At 38.4% G+C, this 23,585-nt stretch overlaps 1 protein-coding gene across 7 annotated transcripts in view; it reads left to right on the top strand.

Annotated features, from left to right (window-relative positions):
- LRP1B (LDL receptor related protein 1B) overlaps positions 1 to 23,585 on the top strand; it is a 1,329,376-nt gene that overhangs the window by 1,245,377 nt on the left and 60,414 nt on the right. For all 7 annotated transcript variants that reach the window (XM_078847919.1, XM_078847920.1, XM_078847917.1 and 4 more), the window contains one exon: positions 10,513 to 10,677. In XM_078847919.1, the coding sequence (XP_078704045.1) occupies positions 10,513 to 10,677 (165 nt within the window). The remainder of the gene's footprint in view (positions 1 to 10,512; positions 10,678 to 23,585) is intronic.

Here is a 23,585-nt window from a genome sequence, read left to right as displayed (position 1 = left end):
CAGAAATCAGTGAACCAAAAGTGGTGTGTTGGAAAGTAGGCCTAATTAGTGGACAAAATAATGAGAGGATGGGCGATTCCATCCACCATTCCCTTTGGGGGTCCTTAAAGAAAGAGGTTTGAAGGAGAAAAATTATTGGCTATTAGAGTGAGCTTCACTATCATTGCTACCATTCTCCCTGTCTCTTGGGACTCTGGGTCTTTGTTGTCCTAATCCTGAGAGATGTCCTCACCAGGCCAGAGAGAAGGACCCAGATAATATTGCCATCTTTGCTGGGTCCAGATGAATCCCAAATACCCCCTAAGGTGAAACGGGATTGAAGTTTTAACAGCAAGAGCAACAATACCAGCTCCAGGCCATCTCAACTAAATTCTTTCCCCCTGCAATAGAATGATTATCACCATCTTTGATACCACTTAAGAGACTGTCAAACAAGGGTTGTTGTTTTTTTTCTTTCTAAAACTGTTTCCAGCTAAAAGGAACAACAGTCATTCTCTTTCTCTGGCTCAATAAATATTTAGTATTTGTTCGTAGGGGACCAATCACTGGGCAGAGAGAGCATGTGATAATGATTTAGTAGCCCAGTGATTAAGGCACCCATCCGGGAGGTGGGAGACTCAGCGTCCAGTCCTCCTGCTCCAATCACTATTTCTCTAACGTAAACACCTTCAACAGGAGAGCCTGAGGGACCCCTACATGAGACTATCCATAGGTCATTGGTTAGAACATTCCCCTGAAAGGTAGGCCACCTGTGTTCAAATCCCTTCTTTCTATCAGGCAGAGGTGAGAATTGAATCTGAGTCTCCCACATCCCAAACCACTGGGCTAAAAGTTATAATGTGGGAGGTAGCACCACAAGCAGAGCTTGAATGGGACCTGATCCAATAGGTGGCTTCTGCACAAACCTACCAGATAGGGCCCCACACTTGATTTACAAGAACGAACACCTATCTTCTCCAGGTTCATAAATTGCTCTGGGACTTAGGTGGGAAATAGGTATCCAGACACCTGGGAATGAGGCAGCAGTGTGCATGGGTGGAAACATAGGTGCTGAGGGAACTTTTACGCTGAACATGTTGGCGCCGAGTGACGTTAGGCACCTACAGAGTTCAACAGAATTTCTGTGGATTGCAGTGGAGCCTAAAACTGGGTCTTAGGCACCTATATCTGAGACTTAGATTTTTAGGTGCCTGAGTTCTTTGGTGGATCAGAAACCATTAATTCATACAACTGAATAGTTAACTACATGACTGAATTACTTATTATTACCTCTTTGGTGGTGTTCTTAATATATATACACTATTAGAAGCTAGGTATACTAACTACATTATATTGGTATGGTAATTATTTTCAGTGATATAGTGAACTTTCCAGTTATCTGAATTCATAGTAATTACATGTATCAAAAAGCATAACCACACTGTGAGTGCACTGTGATGTTTAACTATACCATAATTCCAATGATACTACTATCCAGTGTGACCATTGGTTTATTGTACAGCACTTGGATGATTATCATCAGGTGTAATATGAACATGTGGGAAAGGAGCTAATGATGTTTCAGTAATTTAATGAACTACCAAAAACACAAGTTCTCCATAGTGAAAATGGGCTGGTTATCTACAGCCATCAGTGCACCTAAAGCAGTGCAAACTATTATATTTGTTTCTGGGGAATTAATGTTTCAAGACCTCCTTCTGGCTGAACACACTTTGAGAAGTTCCTGGCTGAGTTTGTATGGTTATTCTAAACAAATGACACTCCCTCATTTTAGCTGCTCAGACCTCATTTGTACAAGCTTTTGTATGGCTAATGTGAAGTACCTTACTGCTTTGCCCTAGAGATTGTGGCTTTGCACAACTGGTGTTTTCGCTTTGTTTTCATTCATTTCATCCCAGAAATCATCAAAATAGATGTCATTATTCAAGCTCTGCCTCACTGGGTTTTGGTTTTTTCATAGAATTCTACATAGCAGTTATTAGCATTGAGATGTCATAATAGCATGGATCCATTGATCTGTTTTTTCTTTATAAAAACTGTACAATGAATTCTGAACATTAACTTCTTAATAGATTTGTGTACAAACTGAATGCATATTGCACATTTCTCCTTATTGCTAATTAATTATCCTATAATTGAAAAGTATATATTTGGGACCTTTACAGCTCTTTACAATCCGCTGTCTTTTTTTGCTGATATCTGTTACAATTGATTAGTATTCTGAATGTATCTAATATTTTAGTAACAAAATCAAAAACATTTCATATCCTGTTCTTTCTTACTCTTGGAGAAGGGTTCAGCTGATCTCTCAAGTAGTTAATTACAATTGATAGAATACTTTGTTTCTAATTTATGTATTGACAAAAGTAGACCTGTTTTTCTGTTTCAAAGGTAAGCTATCGTTTGTCAGATGAATTGAACATTGCGTCAGTTTCCAAAAAAGAGTGCTGGATTTGCACTAATTATGTTTATTCATTGTATAGTACAATGAAACTAAAAATGTGCCAAAAAGATGAAAGTTTAAATTTCAATACATAGATTTGCACTGGAAGAAAGTTGTATGTAGGTCTTCCATCTGAACAAACACTAGTAATGGAAATTTTACATGAATTCCATATTCCTAATTTGAACATTTACCAGTTACATTTAAAATACAGAATGTGCTTTCTTGGCTGCTTGAAAAGTTTCAGTAAAAACTGCAAAGATTCAGATTGAAATGTTCAATCTGTGCCACATTTGTGTTTTCTTTCATATTTTCACCTTTTCATGTTGCAAACAGCACAGTGAGCATACTTATAAAGCTATTTCTGTTTTGAAAGATTCTACTGGTTTGAGGCATACTACCTATATTTTAAAAGGAGAATATCCCACTGGAACTGGTAATATAAGTTCAAGCACTGTCAACCGTTTTTTGTTTGGTTGGTTTTTGCCTTAGTTTGCCACCTTTTCTGACCTTCTCTTTCACTTTGGGCTGTAAAATACAATTCTGATTTTCTCTGAGATCACGCAGAAATGCTTGCTTATAACTTCCCCCTCTCTCTTTAAGATGGCAGAGCAGGCTAACAGGAATATTTTAAAATCATAAACGTTCTATTTGTGAAGTGGATTCAACAGTCTTCAAAAGGAAAGTTGTGTTTGCAGCTTGCAGATAGGCTGTGTCAGATATCAGGACTAGATTCCAGACAAATGCAGCCCTAGAGAGTACCCCCCAGAGCAGAAAGGGCTCTTCAGCAAGATAGAAAAGATCACAATGCTTTGACATAAGGCAGTGGTTCCCAAACTTGTTCCGCCGCTTGTTCAGGGAAAGCCTCGGGCGGGCCAGGCCGGTTTGTTTACCTGCCACGTCCACAGGTTCGGCCGATTGCGGCTCTCAGTGGCCGCGGTTCACTGCTCCAGGCCAATGGGAGCCGCTGGAAGCGGCAGCCAGTATGTCCCTTGGACCACACCACTTCCAGCAGCTCCCATTGGCCTGGAGCAGTGAACCGTGGCCACTGGGAGCTGCAATCAGCCGAACCTGCGGACGCGGCAGATAAACAAACCGGCCCAGCCCACCAGGGGCTTTCCCTGCACAAGCAGCGAAACAAGTTTGGGAACCACTGACATAAGGCTATAAAACCCTTTAATCTACTTTGCCACTTTCCCAGCTGAGTGACAAACTGCACATTTTTCTCAAGAGTAAGCAAGAGACTAAAATTTCCTTCCATTTCCTGAAATGAGTTCTCTCCTCCTTGGAGAAAGATGTGGGAATCCTTCCTCCTCCTTCTCCCCATAATGTAGTTCATTAAGCTGTTACTACGGAGGCCTATCCACCTGTTTGGTGTCTTCCAGCCCAGGGGATGAGCACAGAGCCATGTTTCCTAAGAGTTGAAAGCACGTAGCAAAGAAGAACATTTCTCCCTTCCATTAGAGGACTGTAGTCCCAAACACCCAAAAAGCTGAAAATGTCTAAAAAGTCCAAAAAGTATTGTACTACTGCCTCCTCAAATGTTTCATCTATGGGGAAAGGTCGACTCTTTACTCTCAGTCAGAGAAAACTGGCAAAGATCAGCACAAGCGATTTTGTGCCTTGAGCTTTCTGAGAAAATATGTCACAAGGTTCATAACACAAGAAGCGTGCAGCGAAATCAAAAGGAAGAACGGAAGAAAAAGTATCCAAATAAATACTTTTCTTCCAAATTAAAGTCAGCGGAAACTATGTCAGTCCATTCTTTCTTGAAAAAATTATAAGATCTAACTTAGAAAATCCATGCAATAACAACAAAATAAATTGCCATACTGAAATACTGTAAAATTATAGGGTCTAGAATTTTTTTCTTTCATTCCTTAATTAAATAGATGATTAATTCTTTGAATAGAACTTTTTTCCTATAAAAGGTTCAAGAAACAAGAAAGTCAAGGGCACTTTAAATTGGGACTCTGAAACATATTCAGCATCCTTCAAAGAAGCCCTGAACAAAATTTGATCTGTGCCAGATAGTAGTAACCTATGTAACAATGAAGAACAAAACCATATAGATTTGCATCAGCAGGCTTCAAGGAAAGAAGAGCTTTTTCACTGGACAATGAGACAATGAAAGTCATAATCTTCACAGAAAATCACCTATCTGAATATCATTAGTGCATATCATACAAACAGAAGGCAGAGTGGTTCAGCATGGAAACAGAAAATCACACAGAGCTCTTGCTGAACTTCCAAGCCTTCTTATAAAAAGAAGATACCTTTGAAGCATCACAATCTATCTGCCAACAAGTCAAAACACTCTATGCTTCTCAAAGGAAAAATATATCAGAGTCCTGGGAGTGGGCAACCTATCTCATCCCTGGCCCTAATATGGAGTTACCTCAAATCTTAATATCAGCATCAAATAAAAATAGTATAAATCAAGCATACTCTTCATAACTTGAGTGGCTGAGGAGGCCTTGATTCTCTGTCCGAATTAGAGATGACCTTGGTTCCTCCTTGACAGTGGTTAAGCTGTGCAGGCCTCTGCACTAGGGACCCCTGCACCACGCAGCCTCAACCTCACTCTTGAAAGAAGTATGTTCACTGAATCAGATTATTCTCATTAAATCACTGAGATTCTCTTCATTTACGGATGTTCCAGTGCTCTGAAAATCTATATGTCATCTGCAAAAAGAAAAAAGAAGACGGCAAAGAAGATGACAATGACAAATCACTATCCAGGATCCATGAGTTTAAGCTGTTCTACAGATCCTTTAGGATGAGATCTTGAAGCACGCATATTCTGGTTTCTGCAGATAGCCAGGTTACCTAATCCACTTTACAAAATCATTTTATCTCAGTCGAAGGTAATACATTTGGTCATTCAACCCTTTTTTTCTGCTTCTTTTGAACCATCTCACTTATAGATCCTTATTTTCTATCATTCAAAACTGCTTCCTCATAACTAGCCTCCCCAAGGCAAATATTCAAAATTGCACTCAGTGGAAGTATCCTACTGTATTTTACACCGTTAAAGTTGTTGTTATTTCATATTGTGTGTTATGATAAATATGCATGTCTCTACATTTGATAAAAATAATTTGTTAGTTTATTATGAAGACAGCATGTTTTTATTACATTTCTGTTAAGAGGTGGGGTTTTGTAAATGATGTTACATATATTGTTTGTCCTTAGCAATGTTAATTTTGTTGTTGTGTTTCAGAGATACACATCCTTTTTGTATGTGTGTTTAGGTTTAATAAAGATTGAGTTTGTTACATTTTAAATAATTGGGTTGGACGGGTCACTAAATTATTAAGTTCAAAGAATAAGTGGTGTTGACCAAACTAATAATGGCTCGTGAGCAGATCTGTATTCCTGATCCAGCAAAGAATTTAAGCATGTGACTATTCCCATACTAAAGTTAAGCTTGAATTTAAATGCTTTGCTGGATTGGGTCCTCAATGTGCAACTGACATAATACGTACACTCACTACATAGCTAAATTAGCTAGGTATCTGTTTGCATCCCAGCTTTTACTTTCAACATTAATAGGTATTACAGAATAATTATAGATGACTGTGTCAGAACCAAGCTTAGAACTCAAGACTCTTGACTTCATAGTCCCTACCCATTTGTCAACAATGCCTTCCATCCAAGTCATTAAATCTGTCTGTGCTTTACTTACTTCATTTGGAAAAAATGTGACTATTAATAATGCTTTGCACTTACAGAGCTTTTTTCTTTTGTAGCTTTCAGTGCTTTTATTAAAAAATGAATAGGTTTATTGAAAATCAATTGGACTTCTGCTCTTCTATCATTGGGTGCTTAAAAACTTCCCCTCTCCTATCCTGATATCTCAGTTATCTTAAATACAGAGCACCTTGTACGTGTGGTACTGTTGTGTAGTGAGAAAGTTATGGGTCTTCCATCTCCTTGTTTTGCCATAAACTTTCAATGTAATTTTTAGGAATGACATAACTCTTTGTTCCTCTGTTACCCCTCTGGAAATGGATCTGTATTCATTTCCCCCTGATCCGAGGAATTATTTTGATTGGGAATTGAAGGAGGATAAATTTTATTGGGGGGCAGGGGGATTTCTTGCATTTTTCAGAAGTAGTCTGTGCCAAAGACCTCAATGACAAACATACTCTGTTGTCTTTTTTTCCTGATGGCTACACTGATAGAGAATCATATCAAGTAAAAAGACCATAAATGACTTTTTGATTTTTCTAAGGAGAAAACAAGCAGGATTTTATGTGCATGGCTGATTAAAACCCATTGGCCCTTCATTATGTGTTATACTGAAGTCAAAAGAGAGAGAATCCTTCTTTTGCTCCCCTTGAGATGACCTTTCCCTATGTTCCATCGTTCTTTCTTTTAGGATCTCAGGGCTTGATACTTCCCCATGATGTAGCAGGCTGAGAGAGAGAGAGAGAGAGATCACGATAAATAATAGAAAGTGAATGACTTCATAATTTCCTTATTTCAATGTCTTATTTCAATCTGACCCACCCACATTTTTGCAAACAATTAAGTCTTTGATTTCCGTTCTTTTTAGGGAGTAGTACACATAGGGTTTTTTTTCTTCCCTAGAAAGAAGAGTGGAAGAGAGAGGAGACCCAGTAATGTATATTTATACCTATATAAGTAGTTCACAGAATAATGTGCAAATAATGGAGTTTTTGATTTCCTGGCAGTATCATAAAATTAAAAAGTTTGTTTTCGGTCACACTGAAAACACTTTTTTTTTTTTCTTCCAAAAAAGTGAAAGAAAAAAGTTCATACCAAATGAAACACCTTGTTCAGTCTGAAGTGCAACTTGTCTTTAGACTCTGAGAATTTTTAATGTTTAATTTTTAAAAGAAAATTAAAGGAAATTTCAAAATAAAAAGTTGCTTTGAATTGAAAAATTGAAATATCTTATTATTTTTAGTTTTTTCCAACTGAAAGAGTCTGCATAAATTCTTGAAATGTTTCAGTTTCACCATATTTGCAATTTTCACCAAAAAAACCTTCCAGAGTTTGGAATCCTTGCATATGCAGGTGGATTATTACTCTGTGCTCCAAATAGTAAACACATTAATTATGTTCCTAATTTATGTGCTTCGAGTGATTTGTCTTTTGTCATTAATTTAAATAACAGAATATAAACCTTAGCATAAACTTTCTTCTGAGCTTCTCTATTCCAAGTCTGTGCCCCCCACATGATCCTTCTGTTCAAGCCTTCATTTCCTACCAGCCCAGAAACATTGTCAGGCTCTCTTATATCCTGATTACGGTTGATAAGATTCACCTGATCTGAGTCAGGAAGAATAATTTTGCATCTTAACTTAGGTTTCTAGCCTCTAACATCAAGGCTACTTGTTTAAAAAGTCCTACATTCCTACATGGGGTTTGTCATAAATATAAAGGGAAGGGTAAACCCCTTTGAAATCCCTCCTGGCCAGGGGAAAGCTCCTCTCACCTGTAAAGGGTTAAGAAGCTAAAGGTAACCTCGCTGGCACCTGACCAAAATGACCAATGAGGAGACAAGATACTTTCGAAAGCTGGGAGGAGGGAGAGTAACAAAGGGTCTGTCTGTAGTCTTCTTGGCCGGGGACAGAACAGGAATGGAGTCTTAGAACTTTTAGTAAGTAATCTAGCTAGTTATGTGTTAGATTATGATTTCTTTAAATGGCTGAGAAAAGAATTGTGCTGAATAGAATAACTATTTCTGTCTGTGTATCTTTTTTGTAACTTAAGGTTTTGCCTAGAGGGGTTCTCTATGTTTTTGAATCTAATTACCCTGTAAGATATATACCATCCTGATTTTACAGGGGGGATTTCTTTATTTCTATTTACTTCTATTTTTTATTAAAAGTCTTCTTGTAAAACACTGAATGCTTTTTCATTGTTCTCAGATCCAAGGGTTTGGGTTTGTGGTCACCTATGCAAATTGGTGAGGCTTTTTATCCAACATTTCCCAGGAAAGGGGGCGGTGCAAGTGTTGGGAGGATTGTTCATTGTTCTTAAGATCCAAGGGTCTGGGTCTGTAGTCACCTAGGCAAATTGGTGAGGCTTTTTACCAAACCTTGTCCAGGAAGTGGGGTGCAAGGTTTTGGGAAGTATTTTGGGGGGAAGGACGCGTCCAAACAGCTCTTCCCCAGTAACCAGTATTAGTTTGGTGGTGGTAGCGGCCAGTCCAAGGATAACGGGGGTAATATTTTGTACCTTGGGGAAGTTTAGACCTAAGCTGGTAAAGATAAGCTTAGGAGGTTTTTCATGCAGGTCCCCACATCTGTACCCTAGAGTTCAGAGTGGGGGAGGAACCTTGACAGGGTTGTAGAACTCTGCCACTCTGTTACATCTTGAAACCATACTTTTAATATTCCTAAATTAGTAAAATCCAAAATTGTTATAGCCCTGCTGGTTAATAATTATATAAAATCATATTAACATTCTTGAACAAACTTATTTTATAAAGAAAATAAATTGATAAGGAATATTGGATTTTTATATTTTTCTGTGTATTTCTATGGGGACCTATTTATTCCAGCATCATAGTATTATTTTAATAATTGCTCTATTTCTGATGACATCAGCTATAACCAAAATAAAGGAAAATGTTTCCTTTTCCTCTTATTTTTTCAAAACACACAATTGTCCCTTAGTTATTATACATGTGCAAACCAGTGAGATTGCAAAAGTTTAACTGAGTTCCATATTTGATCCAATAAATTAGTATTATTTTTGTGGACATTTTCATGCATGTGCATCTCAGTATGAACAACGAAATACACTTTGAACTGTATGAAAGGATGTATTAAAGGATTTCCATCTTAATCCATTCAAATTATCCAATCCTAGAGTATTCTAGAAGAAACAGAAACCTTTGTTATATATTATTTTAGCTCCAAAACACTAATCTTGGGAAACATCTATATTTCTGGTGGACATAATACTGAATTCTTCCTGGAGATTTGTGACATCCTTTTTCTTAAAATGGACACTTCCGCAATTGTAGGCCAAGATTGAAATGCAGGAATAGACAGACATTTTAATTAGTTCAATTTCACATGATCCACTTTGTAAGCAATGGAAAGATGGCCCAAACTGGATTTGAAAGCTGTCTGGATATTTAAGCAACCTAACGATTATAATTATTTGAACTTTTCAGCATCGTATACATGATATTCTACAATTGATTTCTTCTTGATGTCATTGAATGTTTTGTGCATTGAAACAGACATAAATATATTAATTTCTTGACATGTTCTGATGCTGTTACCAAAGTAGGCACCACTATAATGGAAGACAGTAGGTTTATGCCTGAGCTGAATTGGGCTTCAAGAGTATTATTATTTATGTTACATAGTGCCTGGGGCTTAGTGAGAATGGGCTACACACTGTACAAACAGAGAAGTAGGCAGGCCCTTCCCCAAAAAGATTACAATTTAAATAGCCAAGACAGAGTAGGGGAAATGAATATATGAAGAGACTGCTGTTTGCAAGTGTAAAGTGATTGTCTCTAAACATGTTAGTTCTGCATGTTGGGGGGAGGGTGGGTTGGGGGAGACATAAAGGATAGACTAGGATAGGGGTAATCCATTATTTTATTGTCAAGGTCCAAATGTCTTGTTAAAGGTATAGTCAAAGTCCAAACTCCAGAGAAAATAACACTAAAATAATGATGATGATAATAAGTAAATAAAAAGATTTTATTGCTCATTCAAAAATGTGTGGTGGTCCAGATTTGGCCCGCAGTCTGCCTATTGACTACCCTGGCTAGAGGGTTTGGTTTGTTTTTAAATCCTTTGGGTGGAGGTGAGTTAGGAGTCTATTAGCTGAACAGAAAGACAAAGGCAAAGAGGACATAGAAAGGAAAGAGTAAAAGGGCTAGGGGAAGAGTGCAGGAGGGCAAGCCAGGTGACGTAGGAGAGTATAGTTTTCCCAAGTCCCCCGATGGAAACTAAATTCTGATTCTGCAGCCCTTACAATGGAAGTATTCAAATGAGTAATCATTTTCTCTGATTATTTGAAACAGAATTTTTGAAAAGCCCAGTAACCTTTATGAATTTTTACTACAGAGGATACATGTAGACTGTCTTGTGAAAATGGAGGAAGATGCATTATGAATGAGAAGGGTGATTTAAGATGTCACTGTTGGCCAAACTATTCTGGAGAAAGATGTGAAACCAACCACTGTTACAATTACTGTCAAAATGGAGGAACTTGTGTAGCCTCTGCTCTTGGTAAATATTTGCATGCAGCTTCTATACTTTTATCTTGACTGAAATGTTTTGATTTATTCTACACATGTACCCAATTTCCGCCCCCCCTTTTCCTTGAACTATTTGTTGTAACCTTTTAATGGATTTCAAATTTTCTATCCACACATAAAGCCTCTCCTCCTCAACTTGGTTTTTAAAACCTACTACAAATCGCTTACATTATATAAACCCTGTCTGTCTTGTTAGGATAATTGTTGTACCAATAAAATAAAAACCAGCAGGATCTTATTAAAGGGAAAAAGGCAAAATACCACATTTATTGTGAATACAGAAAGAATCATAGTAAGCAGTTAGTTATAGCTATAACATTCCATTCAATCTCATATTTATTCTCACATTCATTCATACAAACACACACACACACACACACAGGTTCTGCAAGGTTGTTATCATAGTTACCAGCCTTAGAGTTGCTCATGCCAAGTCACTGGCCAGGTGGCCTGGACATGAGGAGGGAGCAGGGCCTTGTCAGATGCTCATCTGATGCTCCTGGAAGTTGGTTTGCAGAATCAGACCCCAAAGTTCTCACTTTTTAGAGTCTATTTTTATAGGAATTTCTTCCTATGCCAGTCTATGGGAATTGCTTCATCATGCTGTTGCTGAATCAATCAGCAGATAGCACATTCCTGACGGCTCCAAGATGTTATCTTGTTCTTTGGTTCTCCCATTCTTGAGGCTGTTGGGTGGATTCCAGTCTGCCCTCCAGGGGGGTCCTCTGGTTATTTCCACTTGACGCCTTCTTCAGCCGATGGACACTGGATTCTTAGGCTGGCACCTCCCTGATCATTCAGTTATTATCCACACCAAGCATCCATCCACATACATCCTCTATCTCTATTTTAATCACAATTGTTAATACAACAAAAGGGTGGGGAGTCTCTGGGTGCTGTTTCTGTTGTTAGAGTATTGCTTTGAGTCTCTCTCTCTGTGAATTGCTTTGAGAACAGACTCTGTCTTAGAATGTACTAACACAATTAGCAGCTTGCAAGTTTCACACATAGAGGGAGAGAAAGAGTACCAAAAACCAAGAGACCTCTTAATTAGTAATACCCTGGAATTTAAACTCTGGGGAATCAAACTCATTTGTGATTTTTAATACAGAACTTCTTTAATATGATCCAACATAATCCCCCTTTTGACACTAAGATTTATAATCGTCAGTGTCACTTTCTATGTAGCCTATTCAAGAGAAAGTACTGTGAGGCAATTTGAGTTTGTGATTCCAATTCATGCCACATACATGATCCTAGTGATGTATCTTTACTACAAGGTTCTGGGGCAACAGGCAAGGTGAGGCACACCCACTTTTGAGGAGTCCATTCGGTACAACCTCTAGTGTCCAATAGCTTCCCTCCCTCCCCAGCTCACTGGCTCAAGGTCCAGGGTAGCCAAAAGGATCCCATGTGTAATATGGGGAGTGGGTTAACCTTCAATACCTTTGCCTCCAGGGACTGTTGGTGTGCAATTTTGACAACAATTTCTCCCATTAACAAGTCTGGTTTACAATAGTGGAAACATATTGCATCCATTCATATTGATAAGTGTCAAACAATGATCTCTTTCTTTTTTAACAAATGCATCAAACCCTTAATATTTCCCAATAGGACCCAGAACATTTTGTGTTCCAAAGTAGCTAGTGCAAGTATCTGCATTTCAGTGCATCCCATAGTTATGGCTGTGTAGTTTCCTATTTCTAATATTTTTTTTTTCTTATGGATAAGCCATGTGGTAGTATTAAGCCATTACTAAAGATTCCATTGGCCTTTTAGGTTACCCAGACCAATTTGGACCAAGTCTACATTGGCATGTACTTGTTTTTGTATCAGGCTGTCCTGTAGCTGGGACAGAAAGCTTAATTTATTTTTAAGTTCCTGCAGGTCTTCAGTATTTTTTTTTTAAACACACAACAGTGCGAGCAACAACACAAAACACAAGACAAAACATAGAACACAGAACACAATTTCTATTGTGACAGTAGATTCATGGTATTGGGTTGCTTTTCAGCTGGCAGCTTTTCCTGATTTTCTGAAAGACAAAAAGAACATGTTTCTACCCCTTTTGGGGTGGCAGATTATTGCTTAAAATATTTCTTTTACAAATACCCTTGCTGATTGCAGGCAAAACAGAGAAATTGCCCCCATATTTTCCTGTTTTTGTTCTATAGGCAGGCCAGGTTTCAAAGGCTTTTATCTTTTAAGGGTTATGGGGAACTTATCCCACTGTTTAGTCATTAAATCCCTGAGTTTTCCTTCTTATACAGCAGACCAAGTTTATAATGTTTTTCCTGCTGTGTTAAGCTTTAAGTTGTATTTACAGGTAATAACTGAGAAGCATCATTACCATACGACCTTAAAGGATTTTTCCAAAAATCATACACACTATACGTTGTTACAGGGATACTTATTATCATTAAATGTATTAAAATTATCTTGTTATCCCATGCCTTTTATTTAGACAATTTGTTTGCTGACCAGGTATGTCCTTTATCTGCAGCTCCTTTGTGCTGCTAGTTCTTTCCTTCCTTTATCATTTAGATAATTTGCATTTTCACAGAAACTTCCTGCTTTTGGATTTAAAGCCATCAGCAGCTCAGAGACTCTATCTTAAAAGGGACACAATCAACTTTCACCAGAGTTTTGATTACTTTTAACTTCTGCTTCCAAAACACACAGCAATCTGAAAAAGAAAACCCAACCTATTGTGGCTCCCTTTGGAGCCCTAATAGCATTTTAATTAAGTAGCATGGTATGTTTGCATTTCTTTTGCCCCTTCTACAATATACCCTGCACATGTTCTGGGGCAAATGCACATTTCTTCCATAGTTTAACTTCTATAACATTATCCAGATCCATTTTTACATAAGGTGTCACTATTTCTTTTTTTTTGCTTACAGAGTTTTCATGTACCTTTATCAAAGTGACAGTCTGATTACTCAGAGCCATTTTAAGACTCAGTGTTTCTAACATTGCTTCTTTTTGTTTTGTGCACCTCACCCCTGCTGTTGCTTCAGAGAGGCACTGTCTTTTTTTATTTATTTTTTTTTACTACAACTCTCATCTGCTATTTTGTTACAAAAACAAACAAACAAAAAACAAACAAAAAGAATCCAATTTTTTTTTTTAATATATTCTCCTGATTTTGACTGCCCTGCTGCAGCCACAACTTAAAAACATTTTAAATTTTGTAAAGCATTGAGTTACCTTTTAAGGGTTAAATGCCAAATCCCAAAGCCAAACAACACTAATTACCTGTGTCTAGCAAAAAGGTCTGTCAGTTTTGCAACTTTGAATTAAAGAGTCAAATGGATTTTTAGTGGCATTAACAAAAACAAAACTAACTGGTCCTTAGAACTTTACATATTTACACACACACAGATACATACACATTTTCTTTTCCTTCAACATCCCTTCCACACTGCTCTGTTTTTTACATCTTACATTCCCTTTATACATTTGAGGCAGTTAAGTTCCAATAGAACCCTCTTATGTTCTTTTAGCAAGTTTGACTAAATTGTCCAGTCAAATGATTTTAATCAGATAGTTTATTTTTGCCTGGCTAATTTACAGACATTCCTTTGGAAAAGGGCCCATTTTTCTTTCAGAATGGCTGCAAAGAAACCAAGAATGCTCTAACACTTTTCCTTTTTAACATTTTCGGTTAAAAGTTGTTTGGGTGAAATACAAAGTTTAACTGCTTAATTCCCTCCAGCCTCTGCAGAGTTAACTTTTTTTTTTTTTTTTTACTCTCTTTTCTCTTTGTAATTATGCCTGGGGGTGCCGTACATAGGACCTTCTCCCCCTTTACCTGCCTCCCTCCAGCCTCTGCAGAGTTAACTTTTTCACTCTTTTTGTATTCCTGGAGTGCCTCTTTCACTATTTTCAGCTGGCTTTGGATATTTGTAGCCAGCACCTTCCAATTGTCTGCTCCCTTTTCCATTTGTGCCTTTTCCTCTTTACATGAAGACAAGCGGAGAGAAGAATCCTTACATGCCTCTCACAACAACCAAATTGCTGCTGCATCTCTTTTGGCAGCACTAGAAGGTTTGTATATGAGGATATACTGAGCCAATCTATCCTCTAGGTCCGAAATAGTGCAGACATCAGCTAGGGCTTGTTTAGTCCAAGGACTGTGCCCAAATTTTTGAAGGATTTGTTTAAAAGGTGTAATTTCTTTAACAAAAGGTGAGGTTGGAGTTCCTTCTGACTCCATTCCTCCCTCTAGTACTGGCTTACCCTGTTTTCTTTTAAACATCTTAACATGGATATTTCAATCTCTTTGTCACTGCTGGTATTACTTAGCAAGTGACACAGCCTAGATTCTGAAATCATAGCTTAATCTATGCGTTTTTCCCCTGCTACCTTCCCGGAGGCCAGCAGGTCCCCTGCTACCTTCCCAGAGGCCAGCAGGTCCAGTTAACCTGTTTCTCCCTGCTACCTTCTCGGAGGCCAGCAGGTCCGGTTAACCTGTTCTTCCCTGCTACCTTCTCGGAGGCCAGCAGGTCCCCTGCTACCTTCTCGGAGGCCAGCAGGTCTGGTTTAATCTGTTTTTCCTGCTACCTTCTCGGAGGCCAGCAGGTCCCCTGCTACCTTCTCAGAGGCCAGCAGGTCTGGTTTAATCTGTTTTCCCTACTACCTTCTCGGAGGCCAGCAGGTCCCCTGCTACCTTCTCGGAGGCCAGCAGGTCTGGTTAATCTGTTTTTCCTGCTACCTTCTCGGAGGCCAGCAGGTCCCCTGCTACCTTCTCGGAGGCCAGCAGGTCTGGTTTAATCTGTTTTCCCTACTACCTTCTCGGAGGCCAGCAGGTCTCCTGCTACCTTCTCGGAGGCCAGCAGGTCTGGTTTAATCTGTTTTTCCTGCTACCTTCTCGGAGGCCAGCAGGTCCCCTGCTACCTTCTCAGAGGCCAGCAGGTCTGGTTTAATCTGTTTTTCCTGCTACCTTCTCGGAGGCCAGCAGGTCCCCTGCTACCTTCTCGGAGGCCAGCAGGTCTGGTTTAATCTGTTTTTCCTGCTACCTTCTCGGAGGCCAGCAGGTCTGGTTTAATCTGTTTTTCCTGCTACCTTCTCGGAGGCCAGCAGGTCTGGTTAACCTAATAGAAATGCCTAGCTCACTAGAGCTAGCGGTGTGCACACCAATATTTACAATAACTGAGGTTTTTTACCAATATTCCCCCTTTCGCAATTCTCCACCAAAATGTTGTACCAATAAAATAAAAACCAGCAGGATCTTATTAAAGGAAAAAAGGCAAAATACCACATTTATTGTGAATACAGAAAGAATCATAGTAAGCAGTTAGTTATAGCTATAACATTCCATTCAATCTCATATTTATTCTCACATTCATTCATACAAACACACACACACACACACACACACACACACACAGGTTCTGCAAGGTTGTTATCATAGTTACCAGCCTTAGAGTTGCTCATGCCAAGTCACTGGCCAGGTGGCCTGGACATGAGGAGGGAGCAGGGCCTTGTCAGATGCTCATCTGATGCTCCTGGAAGTTGGTTTGCAGAATCAGACCCCAAAGTTCTCACTTTTTAGAGTCTATTTTTATAGGAATTTCTTCCTATGCCAGTCTATGGGAATTGCTTCATCATACTGTTGCTGAATCAATCAGCAGATAGCACATTCCTGACGGCTCCAAGATGTTATCTTGTTCTTTGGTTCTCCCATTCTTGAGGCTGTTGGGTGGATTCCAGTCTGCCCTCCAGGGGGGTCCTCTGGTTATTTCCACTTGACGCCTTCTTCAGCCGATGGACACTGGATTCTTAGGCTGGCACCTCCCTGATCATTCAGTTATTATCCACACCAAGCATCCATCCACATACATCCTCTATCTCTATTTTAATCACAATTGTTAATACAACAAAAGGGTGGGGAGTCTCTGGGTGCTGTTTCTGTTGTTAGAGTATTGCTTTGAGTCTCTCTCTCTGTGAATTGCTTTGAGAACAGACTCTGTCTTAGAATGTACTAACACAATTAGCAGCTTGCAAGTTTCACACATAGAGGGAGAGAAAGAGTACCAAAAACCAAGAGACCTCTTAATTAGTAATACCCTGGAATTTAAACTCTGGGGAATCAAACTCATTTGTGATTTTTAATACAGAACTTCTTTAATATGATCCAACATAATGCCATAATAGGGTTCTTTAATTGGAGGTAGGGCTTTTTCCATGATTGCTGCTTTCTCCTGCTGCTCTCATCAGAGTGCTGGGCACTTGACCACCCCGCTTTGCACAAGATGGAGCTTTTCCTCTACCCCATAAAAGATCATCATCATGCTGACCTCTACATTGTTTTACACCAATTCTTCTCTTGGCAAGAGGAATGAAAACACTTCTCTTTATTAAATATGAAACAGACAGTTGAGACAATATCCAAAGCCTGCAGCTTTGGTACAGGTAACCTGCTGTTTGTATAACATACTAGTCAGGATGGTATGGAATTGTGCATTCAAGCCACAAGTCTTGCTCCTTCTGACCCCGGGGCAAGATTGGCTCCTCTGCAGCCATAAGTCTAAACTCCTCCTCATCTCTCAATCATGTCTCATCACCATGTGTGGCATATGTCCATGATATAACTTCTAAATATTCGAAAAAGGTGACACTTCATTTTGGATTCATTTAACATGTTTATTACTCTGTGTGTGTGTGTCTGTCTGTCTACTGCAGCTAATTTCTAAAAATTCTCTAGTTTCCTAGCCACCTTGGGCTTGCTGGAATTGTCCCCTTCTTTCTTTTTCACCACTCCCATATCTGCCACTCAATTTTCATGGACAGACAAGTGCATACATCTACATAGTCGTCTTTCCAAATATTTTCCTTAACAGCCTTTGACCAGTGGATACCAATCTGTTCCTGCAAAGTGTCTCCTGGCATCTCAGTTTTAAAAAGCACCTGTGTCCCCTGTGGTTTTCCCTGTAGATAGAGGTGGACCCCTTTTTGGCTATCTGCCACCCTAGCTTATGGGCAGGCTTCTAGATTCCATATCCACCTTATTCCTTCACCCACAATAGCCCTCCTCCTGAGAAGGAATACCCCAGCCAGGGAAGTTCCCCAGCATTTTAGCAATGGAAAGGTGGTAGTTATGAGCCAATTCCTCCTATATATTTGTGGGGAGTACATCTATACCTACCCCAATGTAGTGTCTGATGGCCTGCTGATGGCCCCCTGTGGCCTGCTTAGGGGTGTAGGTCATCTCCAGCTACTGTGTCCCATCTCCTATCTTTTGCTTGAAGGGTAGCCTCTGCTGTTACTACCTTCACTGCTGCCTGGCCTCTAACTCTCGGCTCGGGACCAGGATAGGGGAGCAAATAGACTCTGCTCTGTTCACTGCTTCTGCCCTGCCTCTCCTCAGGCCGGGGGGTGGACTTGGCTGTAGTTGCAGTGCTGAAAGGAACACTGCTGCAGTGCTGCCAGAAGCAATCCTGTAGTCTCTCTACCAGGCATTTCTGCAGTTTGCTTAGATACTCCCTCCCACCCTCAAGAGCTTGAAATTGAGAGTTAAGGAGGCCCAGTCAGCTCCCCTAATCTTCCCCCCCTCCCAATGAGAGGTAGAGAAGCTCTTCCCCCAGCCACACTCCCACATACAATTTGAGATGCAAGGCGGGGCTGAGGTCCAGTATGTTTAGACATAAGCTTTTTTCCCTTCCTCATCATGGAAATTGGCCATTCCTGTACTGACCCTGATATACTGCTGTCCCTGCCCCTCCCAAGGTGGGGAAGGGCAGAGGGAATTCAAACACACTTGCAGCTAATTCAGTTTACAATAAATGTAAGGTGTGTCATACTACAATTGAAAAACAAAGCAGCATCCCTGCTGAGTCTTTAATTGTCACACACCCTCTTTTACAAACTACATTCCCTAGTTAGACTATCAACAGTAGCTCAGCATGGTAATATAACCCTTACCCATAATTAAGATATATTGTCATGTTATGATATATGAGGATGTGATTACGGACATACTGTAGTACTCTAATGTGTGTTAGTTTACACTATGTGTGTCCTTTAAGATTTCCAAAAAAAATTTGTGAATACTTTTAAGTGCAATAGTTTTCCCTTAGATAGTATATACAGTGGGTTTGAATAGATTCACCATTACACTACTCAGTAAAGGGGCTTCAAAGTGGTCAGAAATGTGACTTGCATGCATTTTAAAACACCTTTCCATTTCCAGACGGGTGTAAACAGGTCTTAGCATAACACAGAATCAGGCCCTAAAAATCTGTTTCTGTCTCAAAATAGTTTCAGCATTATTGGAGTTGGGCTCAAATAGTAACCCAAATGTATTCTAAATAAATAAATACAAATTTCTTCTTGATATTCTGATACTATAAATAAAATGAGTCTGGTTAAGGAAATGCTTTTCTAATGTGTGCATATAAATTCTGTTCTCTTTTACCACCAAATAATTAATAATAATTTAATAACTGATTAAGTCAATTGCAAAGTGTTATTCGTTTTTTAAAAACATTATTGTGTTAAATTTTTGTTGAGCATTATATGTTGTAGAACCTCATCTGCACACAAATGTTAATTTGTTAAACAAATCCCACTGGCAGTTCATGGATTTATTCATTGTTGGTTTACTTACAGTTAAGCCTTTTGGCAAATTCCTATGTGGACATTATATAACTAGAGTTGGGGCAGCTTTAATTAAAATTTATAAGTTTATGACAGTTGTATTGAACTACAATAATTGAACAAAGAAAATGTCATCAGTTAATTAAAAGCACCCATCTGAGAGATCTAATTAAAAGTTTGGATAATAGTAATGACAATTTTCAGCAAACCAAATTAACAGGAATTTTTAAAAAAATAATTAACATTAACAGTAAAAGTCTAAGAAAAATACAATTGCTTTTCTCTTACAGAATAAAAGTACAAATTAAAATAATAGAGCAATAAGTGAGCTTATTAAAAACATTAACAAGGTTTCGGAAGATCACAAAATTAGATAAACCTGTATTCCTAGTATATTTACAGGAAGTAGAATTCTTGATTAGAGTAATTTGAAATAAGCAGAAAATCAAATTGGCTATTCCTTGGCACAGGTAGAAGAAAAGTGGATGAAGCATTTATGCTGCTTTAAAAGCCTTCTAAATATCAGTCTTAATAGACTCAGAATTGCAGCGTAATCTGCCTTTTTTTAGCCAATGTATGGAGCTTCTATTTGATGGAGACTTATAAGATGCAGGCCAGATTTTTGGCCCACGCTGAACAACTCGTTTGTACTCCTCGCTTGTCACAAAGAGACCAGAACCTTCCTTAAACAGAGAAGCTGGGGGTTATTAAAAATGGGATAATGCCCAACTGGCATTGAAGTAGTGTAGCTATCTCAAAATCATTATCTCTGTCCACCATCAGTTGGGGAATGTTGGGGGTGAGATGAAGCATAATTGGAGTTCAAGGTGCTCTGTTGATCCATAGTTAGCACAATGGTCCTTAAGGAGCCACTGCAAACAGCATTGTTTAGAACAGTCCCAAGACTGCTCTAATTTACCCCATGGGCCAAACTAGCCCCTGTCTTGCCCCAAGATTGAGAGAGTGCATACCTTGGTTTTACCAAAGGATCAAGCCCTATATTTCAAATTACTAACTGTGTATACTAGAAAATTTCCCCAATAAAACCTCCCTCCCCTGACAGGTCTTCAGTCTCATGAATGTGAATTATTGTGGACACACGAACTATAGATGTTGTTTATACCAGACAAGCTATCCTTTAACATACTATCTTTGAACTCCTTATATTAGACTGCACTCTTTTCTGTAAGAATGGTATCAAATGGGATAGAAAAATGAAAAACAGTGTGCATATTTCTACACACCCAGTGAATACAGTGAAACCTGCCAAGAGCAACCACTCATGGGAGTTAGCAAAAGTGGGTAGTTATAAGAGATGGTCTCTCTTCAAAGGTTTGCACACAAGAAAACAGTGGTGTTCCATGGCTTCTGCAAGTAGTGTCTTATGACAGGTGGTCTCTCTTCAGAGGTGGTCTCTAAGGGAGGTATTGCTCTATTTAAATTCCTGGTCCTGAGTCTACTATTGCCAGCGTGAACAAAGATGTAATCTCTGATAACATAGACATTCAACTAGATGATTTGAAATTTCAGGAAACAGAGTTTTTAGTTTAAAAAAATCAGAATGCATATAAAAATTCTCACCATTTCTCTTTGTAATTAAATGAAATAGTTCTATCACCTCTTTACTTCACCTAATACACAAAGCAGTATCTTCAGGCTTTCCTTCCAAGAGACTTCATTCAATATAACATACAAACTGTTTCTCAGTTATGTATTCAAATTGTTGACATACCCTGAGCCAACACAGGTGAATATCCACTTTTAGACGAGTCCTTATTCTTAACTCTTCTCATATATAATCCATATTTTGAATTTAAGATGTGGCTAGATTGAGAAAAGACAATCTCATAGACACTAAAGGGGGAAAGTACTGACACATTTATTTTTGTAGATGAACAGGACAGTTTATTTGTTACAGTATAGCAGTCTAAACCTTTACACGAGGATCTAAAATCTTCTATGTAATCTGATCACAACCCAAAATATAGATGTTGATCTCCCCCATCCACTTACATGGCTGACTATTCTTTCTGAGAAACATTTTATCTGAGTCCCACACACTTCCCATTCTCAAGTGGTTTGTTCGTATCCTGCTGCCACAAGATAACTATATGTGCCTCTGGCATCACATCTGCTTTACCTACCCTCAAAAGTTTTTTTATAAAATCAAAACAAGATACACTCTAATTAGCTTACTAAAATGCTGTACAAAACATTTGCAAAATGCATAATAACTGGAATATATTGTCTCTGCTTGTTCCCCATTCCATCAGTTTTCATGTGTTAAAGATACTGTAAGACTCAATAGTCATTCTTATTTATTTTTCCATTTTTTACAAGGTAGTCTGACCTCAAGGACTAGCAACTTCCAACTATATGAAGCAAAATATAAATTTTCAGTTTTTAAGAATATATAAATACATTGTTGGTTCTTTATTTTAAGTTATTTTTATTTGTTTATATTTACAAGCATTTAATAGGCAGAGAATCTGGGCAGAATTTATATTATTTAGATCAGGGTCAAACAAAATTCACTTCAAAATAGGGAATATGTACTTTATGAACCCCCAAATCAATTGAACCATCTACCTTGAAAGAAGCAGAGATAGCGAATACCAGAGAACAGACTAAACACCAATAAAATTAGAAAGATTGCAGTTAGTAGAAATCTTGCATCACACTCTAAAAGTGGCCAGGGTGGAGACAGAAATAGATGCAGCAGGAGTCAGCTTTCACTAACTTTCACCTACTTAAAGAGATGGCATTCTCTAGTTAGAACTTGTCCAACTGGAGCATGTGCTGAAAATGTGGTGTGTCAAAAGCTGCTGCCTTCTTGTTGCTTTTACAGGCACTTAAGTTTGGAGAACACAATGTAGACATTTAATTACAGGAACTTCCGCAAGGGGATAATTCATTGGGGGAGGTGCGGCCAACATATGAAGGATAGGGGAAGAGGAAGACAATGTTGCCATGCAGCAAGTGCTGTAAAGTATGCTAATTGAGGAACAGAAAAACTCGGGAGGGTAAAGATGAAAGAAAGAGCAAAAAGGATATAGTGTCAATGTATTTTATTTTACCTTTAGAACACAAGTTGGCACAAGACTGTTGTGTGATTATGATTTCCACCTTGATATGGTTGGGTGTGCATAAGGCAAACTTGTAAAAATGTTCTCCATGCTATTATCTGATATCTCTGTTAATAATATATCATTCTTAATTAGCATTTTTCATCAGTAGATCTCAAAGCGTCTTTTAAAGGATACCACTATTATCATCATCCCTATTTTACAAATAGGGCACAGAAAAATGATGTGACTTACCCCAACTCACATCATAGGCTAGTGGCTGAGCTGAGAGTAGAACCCAGATTTCCTGCATGCCAGGACACTGTTCTGTCCGCTAGACCACACTACCTCCTTGGTGTATGGTAGTATGGTGTGGTAACTATTATCGGTCATTTTATGAGTTTTAATAAAACAATCTGAGAAGTATTTTAAAATTTGAAGATAGAAGATGTTTTATAAGAGCTAAGCATTATTTTTAAAAATATTATTTTGGATGATAATTGTCTGCATATTAATGGAAAATGAACTGCTCGCATTTCTAGCTGACACATCAAATTCAATGACAAAAATAGGTTTTAGAATAAAGTAAAATAAATCTTCATATAACCGTCAAAAACTGGCCTATTTGTAAGCCAACTGTTGCACAGAAGAGAATAAAATTCTCCCATGAACAGGCAAAATACGCTTTCCTCATCACTTTTTAAAAAGAAGAAAGAGCTTGACTAGAAAACATAGGCTTCAAACTTTTAGATCTTATTTTGTCATTATTATTTTTTAATACTCTTATGTACCAGACAACAATGATTTAACTCAAAACTGTCTGAAACCATTAACTCAGTGGCAAGAATCCAAATACAAAATATACAAGAGTACAACTCTGAGTCATTTGCTAAAAAAAAAAAAAAATTGCATGTCAGCATCTGAATTCAATATCGTTGATTTGGTGCTTAGAGAACAAGAGACATATTTTGATGAATAAGTAGGTTACTGCATATTCAACCAAGTTGGAGCTATTTTAAGTTGATGAACAAGTTATAGGAAGAGATTGGCTGATTGAGCAAGTTATAGGAAGAGATTGGCTGATTGAGCACTAATCTCATGGGAACAATGTACAAACATTTCAACTTAGCATTCACTAAAACAGCAAAAGAGAATTTTGAAAAAGGAATAGGAAAGAAGTGAAGGGAAGAATGCAGAGGAGGAGAAGAGGTAA

This window comes from Lepidochelys kempii, chromosome 11 (assembly GCF_965140285.1).
Source record: "Lepidochelys kempii isolate rLepKem1 chromosome 11, rLepKem1.hap1, whole genome shotgun sequence".
NCBI lineage: Eukaryota > Metazoa > Chordata > Testudines > Cheloniidae > Lepidochelys > Lepidochelys kempii.
Note: the sequence above shows the minus strand (reverse complement) of the source record. Positions and strands in the feature narration are given on the sequence as shown.